This window comes from Ruditapes philippinarum, unplaced genomic scaffold, assembly GCF_026571515.1.
Source record: "Ruditapes philippinarum isolate M1 unplaced genomic scaffold, ASM2657151v2 ctg22470_1_1_1_1, whole genome shotgun sequence".
Classification (NCBI taxonomy): domain Eukaryota; kingdom Metazoa; phylum Mollusca; class Bivalvia; order Venerida; family Veneridae; genus Ruditapes; species Ruditapes philippinarum.
In genome coordinates, this window is record NW_026859405.1 from 2,182 (window position 1) to 10,833 (window position 8,652).

At 33.0% G+C, this 8,652-nt stretch overlaps 1 protein-coding gene across 1 annotated transcript; it reads right to left on the minus strand.

Annotated features, from left to right (window-relative positions):
* Nucleotides 1–3,491: 3,491 nt before the first annotated feature.
* LOC132756373 (phosphatidylinositol N-acetylglucosaminyltransferase subunit A-like) lies at nucleotides 3,492–8,350 on the minus strand (the record flags this gene model as incomplete). The annotated part of the gene is given in 7 exon segments (XM_060747432.1): nucleotides 3,492–3,639; nucleotides 4,106–4,205; nucleotides 5,228–5,411; nucleotides 6,174–6,259; nucleotides 6,810–6,892; nucleotides 7,241–7,347; nucleotides 8,243–8,350. Coding segments are annotated over 7 exon segments (791 nt in total), but the record flags the coding sequence as incomplete, so codon positions are not given.
* Between the last annotated feature and the right edge of the window lie 302 nt (nucleotides 8,351–8,652).

Below are 8,652 nucleotides of genomic sequence, written 5' to 3' on the forward strand. Positions count from 1 at the left end.
GGCTGGCGCCAGTTTTTGAGGTATTTGGTAGTTCATTTTCTTTTCACGTGATATTAACGTCTCCATTCTGGCGTAGTAAAGGTGGCATTGGCAAAAATCATGTTAAGTGTGTATGTCGCAGGCCAGGAAGATATAGAGCTGGATCGACTAATTCATAAAGAATGAAAAAAAATATATATTTGAAAAGCAAAACGGTTTAGATGCAGTATACAGAAATCATTCAAGGTTAACAGGTAATATTTGTAAATTTGTAAAACTGACATTTCAAGTCATAGAAAATTGGCAGAAAATGTCTCAGTACGGAAAAGGAGGATCAAAGAGCGAAAAGGTCATGTTGATTTAAATCACAATTTATTTTGAAATAAGGTAAGATACAAATCAAACAGCACGATATTCCCTACTTGATCTTTCCGCCACTAAATTTGCATAATTGACTCGTCCTGTTTTGAATCTGGAACAGTCGACTGACATTTTTAAGGGCTTGAATTTACAAAAAAAGAGTTAAAAATACATAATTGAACCTGGTAAGATATATACATGTATAAAAATTATGTATACTGCCCTGGTTTCATAAAGAAGCAGACGACAGTCCTACATATTATAGATGTGCAGGCTGGCTTGATTTTATAATGCTGACGTAGGAATAAAGTTATCGTTGACTTCTTTAAAGCAACACACCTCCAGATTCATGCTAATTTTCATGAAAATTTGAAAATGTATTTCGTAAAGTTACCAAAAGAATGCAATTTACACATTATCAGTTGCAGTCACAACCTATGTAAATTACTATAAAGAGGTCAAATTGTGCAAAAATAGCCGTTACTGCGTTAGTAACGCAGTAGAAATAATATTATAGTTATAAATACTGAAAAATTCGGTCATTAATCGCACAAAACATAAAATTTTTTACTAGAATTTTGAATCTTTATACCTTCCCTAAAATCGTAGTACTTTTTTCTCAGGTTTGATTTTATCGAAATATTTTTGCTCATCATTCTTGAGGCGTGAAGCTTTAATCTACACGTGCACATGACAAATTGTCATAAATAGTAAAACAGTCCTTGGATGTTATTGTTTACATTAGTTTGTTCGAATCAATCTATCAGAATGCAGCAGCTGTTGATGTTTTTTCTATGAATGAGACAAAGATAAAACGAGTCTTTAAGTCCATTGTCATCATTTTACACGTTCGCATAGCAAAGATGACAAAAGATAATGTGTTTTATTAAGAACTTTTTGAACTTATTGATCCTACCAAGTTAAAACTGACCACGTTCTTTCCTGGGTTTACGTCCCAGGCCATTCGACGACTTTCCAACTGTATTTGCTGTTAAGACCTCAGGTGTCCCTAAATGACTATTCTAGAACATGCAATTGTGTAGACACTTTCATATTGTAAAAGAAATCGCTGCAATAACAGGTTTTGTTTTTCATGGAGATATGATTTAATTTACACATTCTTAAAATTCAATAAATATTTAAAAATGCGTAATAAGCGCGTTTTCACTGAAACAAATGTGCTAAAAGTTATCAATCATTTTCGTTGACAGTCTACCTGCATGCCTGTATAAAAATGTTTAGAGTATCATAGGTTTTCCGGGAAGGTCTTAATCTCATGTTGGAAGACCCATTTGCTTTTATTGATAATTTGTATATTGACATATATGTTACCTATTTTACATGTATTTGTAGCAATAGAATAAGTTTCAACTAAACTATAGAAGCGAACAAATGTCTTATTTCATACATATTTGACTAGATAATGAAGTAAGAAAACAGTATATGCATGTACAAAGGGACCGTAACTGTATGTTATTAGACTGGAGACATCAGTGCATGTATTTCAGACACACTCAATGTACGTAAATTTCTAAATTCGATTCGAGTAGCTAGATTTATGTTAGTATTAGCTTTGAACCCAAACAAATGGTAGTCTATTACCTCTTTGTTCAAATCTAGGTTACTGGGTCATTAACCTACTATATCAGTGGTCCGTTTATATGAAACATATGGGTCAGCAATTTATGGAAATATTAACTGTTTTTATGGCAAATCGGTAACATTCAAATACCAACGATCCCCGGATTACAAAACAAATATTCTTCACATTATCATACATGTGACAAATGAAATAGGCCAAATCTGGATTTTCAGCTGGATTTTGAGGCTCAAAACTGGATTTTTTTATCGACTCGAAATTTCAATGCGTGTTTGGCACATTTGGTTCAAAGAATCTATATTACCCTCAAAATCATTAAATGATTATACTTTTTATGCTTTTTTGTTGATCAATATTTATTTATTTCACCAAAAAATAATAAGATAGATTAATAAATTTACACATTTTATCATTTCATTATTTTCAGTTTGAAGAATTATATATCTGTCTTTTCAGTCATACAATAATTGGTTAATAATTTAAAACACAAGCTATTTGAAAACGTGCAACAACTATTCATGAAAGTTAAATAACATAACATAAGTAGAAGTCTCAAAATAAATGCAAGAATCGTTCAGTTAATTAAATCCACATTTTTGCCTCGATGATTGCGAAATTCCTAAACAAAACAAAAAAATTGCCTCTCACTAGACATAGGTTAATTAGACATCTCAAACAGGTTTTTGAATGATCCACTTTAAATGATTCTGCTCACCTTTTATCTTTATCAGTGCGGCACTAATCAAAGAAAATCAAAGGTTGAGCCGAATTCATTCATGTAAATTTACAGGGTAGTTTTGATGACGTAGCGTGTAATACCTACAGAGGTCAATTGACTGACACGTGTTAAGTTAAACATGTGAGAATAACTTTGGGTATTGGAACTGTTTATTACGTCACCTTGCTGTCAATTAAGGACAGATAACAATCAATGCCCAGAGGCATGCTTTACATTTTAGATACAGGTGCTGTGTTTGATTTTTTTTTATGTTGATTTTTTATTTAAATATCGGGAATTCAAGCTGTATAATCGGGAATCGGGATCAGTGTCGAAATATCGGGATTTTTTTAAATCCCGCCGGGATGTCACATGTATGCATTATGGTAACCGCAAATCACCGTCATGGCTTCGTTATTTGAAACACATTTGTTTCGAGAAACTGAAATGTCTGATATGGCAATTTCTAAAATTTTAAACTTTAAATTATCTAAAAACAAATGTCAAGAAAACACAAAAAACAACTGAACTCAATAAACATAGTTTTCTTTTTTTTTATTTCTTAATAAGTTATATATGAGAAAAATAAATATGAGCCGCGTCATGACAAAACCAACATAATGGGTTTGCGACCAGCATGGATCCAGACCAGCCTGCGCATCCAAGCAGTCTGATCAGGATCCATGCTGTTCGCTTACATACTCTATAACAATCAGAGAAACTAATAGCGAACAGCATGGATCCTGATCAGACTGCGCGGATGCGCAGGCTTGTCTGGATCCATGCTGGTCGCAAACCCATTATGTTGGTTTTGTCGTGACGCGGCTCATATATCTATGAGAATTGAAAGATTCTATTACTAAGTTGATTTTAATTTCCCTCTATGCCTTATATTTTCAGGTTGAGATTTTCTAGCGCTATTTGGACGTATAAATGTTGGTTTTCTAAAAGCTTCTGAAAAATCTGGACAAGCTTCAATCTCCTGTAAAATAAAAAACAATGTGTTTCAAAAGAAACAAATATACATTGTCAGATTTCACTTATTAGATATTATGAATATATTATACATTGTCTTGAGTTTAATACTAAATTCTACTAGACGAGTACCCAGCCTGTAAAACCTATATTGGACGAGGCGCTAGCAAAATCTGTTATTTGTTTTGCAGCTGCTTACAAGTCCAAAATTTGAGCACAAATGTGCATAATATATCATGAACTAAAGTAGAGCAACAACCTGAATGAAAACTGTCTGCCTATAGCCCAATGACAGTTGGCTTAAGACAAAACTTAGCCTGCACAATTATGTTACTGGTAAGCCAGGCATTGGACTAGCAAGCGACTGATTTTAAAAATACAGCTTTCTTTGTTTTCAATCCAAAAATTTATACAGTTTTAACTACAGGAAAATATGTATCATCATTATTAGAACAGATCACACATCAACTTACATTTTCTGGTTGAAATATCTTGAGAATAAAGAGAAAGAATAAATCTAGAACCATTGCTATAACAAACAACTTCCCAGCAAGTGGTCCACATTGATAATATCTGAAAAATTAATATTGTAAAATTGTTATAACAACATCTCTGTAGCTACCAAATATCAATTTATCTAATGTTAATCTAAACGTTAATTAAATTGGAGAGCCCTTTATGTGCTGTGTTTCTTAAATGGACTTGTCCAGCTTCCGTTTTTGGAAGTGTCTATTTTCATTTGCTGGGGAATCAGGAATTCAGGATGAAAATTTAATAAGCAATTAAGAGTCTTGTATTGCTGCATGGAAGTGCAGGTCAGTCGAGTTTTATACTGGCAAAGACTTATCACTTTTGGTTCCAGCAGGCTGAGAGTTAAGCTCTTTGTCAAATGCTGCATAATGTTATTAGATTGTAAATAAGGGAAAGCCCAGGCAAATCCTTAAAGTGAATTAGTCTATAATGGAAGATCTGTAACACCATGAATAATCATGTTGGTAGTATTTAGTATCATAGGTAAAATGGAATCACAGAAGAATTATATATGGAAGTTGTTGGTAAGATTTTGATACATGATCTGATATGACATATCAATAAGTTTTCTAGAACAAAATACATGTATTATTATTCATCATATAAATGTTCATACTAAATCCATTTAGATCACTATCAACATTTTGTTTTTTCAAGAAATATTTCATAAGAATATCCAATTGATACATTTCTTTTTGTCAATATTTAAAATACTTAGAGAAAATGTGACCATTGTAGACCAATCCACTTTAAAATTTTAAATTTTCATCTGGGATACATACATGTAAATAGTTATACTATATCTTCTAAGTGAAAATTTGCTATATTTCGTTTAACTGTGTCAAGAACAGGAAAGTCTGTTGTTTTTCCTTCATGTATATGGCATGCATTTATCTACTGGCTTTGCAGAAGCTAGTTTGAATATCTTCCTCCCATGAAAGAATTCAAGAGCATGCATAAACATACAAAACAGTACAGACTTACATATCACTTTTAATATCAAAATTAATAAATTCTATGTTAAATGACCATAAGTATTAAGGGTACTTAACTCCTTTACTCACCTTCTGATTCTTGTACTCATATCTGGGTCAGGTAACTTATGAACCATGTCATAAACCACATCCGTTCTACGTGCAACATTAGGCCATGTGTACATGTTCTTGATACGTTCGTGAGCCTCGTATGGGTCTATAACTTTACCATTTCTCTGATCTGAGATGGCATCCTCTAAAGCTGATACTAGCGCTGAAATAAACGAAAATAAATAAATTATTTTCTTTATGTTCTTTAACTTGCACAAATACATGTATGTATCAGTGCACAATTTTTAGTTTGTAAATGAACACTTTTCTATTACACATTAATACACTGTTTATATAATTAGTTTAAACATTTAAGTTCAATTGCAAAACAAGTTATTGCAACTTAAATAAATCACTTTCAAGTCCAATTCCCGGAACTAACCAGTACTGGTGTTGAATGAAGAAACATGATAGTGTTAGTGTAGGGCTCAAACCTATGATTCCTGGGTTATGAGACAGACACCTTAAACACTAGGCCACTGCTCCCCTTTTATAACTGTAGATGATAAAGACAATTTTCTTGCCCCAAGATAAAAAGATTTACAATGATTTCAATTCACTCCAATTTTGTTGACAACACTGGACTCTGCCAGGTAAACCAAACAGAGTATTATTCCTGTCTTAATGTAAATTTCAAATTTTTAACTCTATGGTTGTCTGAAAGATAAATGAGCCGCGTCATGACAAAATCAACATAGTGCGTTTGCGACCAGCATGGATCCAGACCAGTCCAATCAGTCTGATCAGGATCCATGCTGTTTGCTTACCAGCTCTATTACAAGTAGAGAAACTGATAGGGAACAGCATGGATCCTGATCAGACTGTGCGGATGCTCAGGCTGGTCTGGATCCATGCTGGTCGCAAACGCACTATGTTGGTTTTGTTGTGACGCGGCTCAAATAACTAAGACATTATGACAACTGACCTTTGACACTAGGTTCTGCCAGTTTTATCATCTCTGGAGGCAGAACTTCAGGTACCCCACCCACTCTTGTACTAACAACCTGTAACCTAGTAATAGTGAAAACTCTGTCAAAAATGTAAACATCTATATAAAAAAATTAAAAACTCACTTTATCAAATTTGACTACATGCTTACATTTTAACCTTTACCATGCTTAATATCTGAACTGGACTTGTCCACTCCATATTTCAATATGGACCAAACCATTATAGTATTTCCAGTTCCAGGGGAAAATTTATAAAATATTTAAACAGGAAGATTCAACCTTAACCCTTACAATCGTAAATATATAATGAACAGACATTTCCATATTTCCATATTTCAATCTGGACAAAAATGTTCATCAATTTCATCTTGGTCTGCCTTGGTCACATGCACAGAGCAGGCTAAGGTTTAAAGCTGCATGCCTCCAGATGAGCAAAAAATTTTCAAGAAAATCAAACTTGGGAAAATTGTAATGAGACTTAAGGCAAAGTAAAATGATTCCAGATAAAAGTAGTAATTTCCATGTTATGTGTGATTAATGACAGATTTAGCAGTATTATACACCATTCATTTTTACTGCATTAATAACTGTGAGTAAAAACAATAACTTACCCACAACATGCAGCCTCTACTATAGCTATACAAAAGGCCTCTGTGAGAGATGTGTTTATCAAAATATGACCTTGTACCAATACCTGAAAGATTAAATATAAATGTTTAAAATATAAATACAGTCAAACCTTGACCTGCTGGAACTTTTAAGTAATTAGACTAAGCCACCAGTAAAGAGCCAGGCCAGTCTGCGTTTCTGTGCAGAGGCTCTAAACTGTTGAGAGCTCAATGTTTGCATTTTATTGTGTATAATCTCATTTTGCCTAAAATGTGACATTTGCATGAACAACAGTATAAAGTTTTTGAGCTCACTACTTCAAGTAAACAATGTTCCTATGTTAATGAATAGTTACTAATAAAACTGCTAAGGATGACACCAAGATGACATTCTAACCAAGTAGTTATTCAAAAGTAGCTGAACTAGCTCTTACATTTCTGACTTCACTATGTTTTAATGGTCCAAGAAAGGTAACTCTGTCTTGTAACTGATTATTCTCCCTGATCTCCTCTAGAAGAGTTCTTTTTGGTCCATCTCCACCTGTATATATACATGTATATATGAGAACAAATTTGATAAAGCCAAGAAAAATATGTTTTACTCACAAATAACATTTTCAAATTAAAAGAGAATTGATAAAAGTAATTTTCCTGAAATCATTTGGTTTATTGACATCACATTTGGTGCCATAAGACAGGCAAATATTTAATTTTTTGTTGGGATTTATGTCGCACTAACACAGTATAGGTCATATGGCAACTTTCCAGGTTTACTGGTGGAGGAAGACTACAGGTGCCCTTCTGTGCATTATTTCAGGCACAAACTGGCACCCTAATAAAACTACTTCTGTTTTGTAAGCTAACTGGATAGCTTTCTCACATGAAAGAATCCGAAATCCATGTCGGGTTTCTAATCCACAGCAGTAACGGGCAAGTGGTTTAAGTCAACTACCTTAACCACTCGGGCACTGATGCCACTAAGCATTATTTCTATGCTCTGCATATATTGTGCAATAATGTTTTGACTACCCTGTTGGTTAATAAAGGAATAATGTGAAGTGTGTTAGAATTTTGAGTTCTTATTACTATGGAGTTTTATTTTTTATACTAAAATAAATATAAAAGCACAAAAAAGGTATATGGCCTCCCTGGCAAAAGCATTTTAGTATGACCTCAAACACTCAAATAAAATGAAAATACATGTACATAATACATGTACTGATCAATATACAATGTACTGGTAGTCATACTGACAAATTTGAGTCGAAGTTTCTACTCTTTCTATCAGTAATTTTTATTATTACATCAAAATAAATAAGATAAATTATGGTAAATGGTAATGGTCACCCTGTCCTGGCTCTATGGATAATAGCAAAAGCCTTTTAGTATGACAATTATCACTCAAATAAAATCAAATACATAATAAATAAACTGACCTATAATAAAGTTAACATCTGGATGTTTATTACAGATCACTGGTATGATACCTGCCAGTAGATCCATGCCCTTCCTGTATACAAGACGACTTACAATCACTATGGTTACTAAATAGAAAAACATATAATCATAATTTCATGTTTTTGCAATTCTTAAAAAATAATTTTCTTTTGTTAGCTATCACTAAAAAAAGGTAACTCTATAAATACAAAAATGTAGTGACCTATTAAACATGTCAAGATGGGCAAGCAAACTACATATCATTCTTCAGTGCTGTTACAAGCAAATATAATAAGATGTTAATAAGATAAGAAGATGTACAAAGATGTTGTATTCAGAATTTTAACTAAAGTGATACACCAACCCGATACTTTTAGTACAAGTGAATATTTCTTTAACCTTTTTCCCC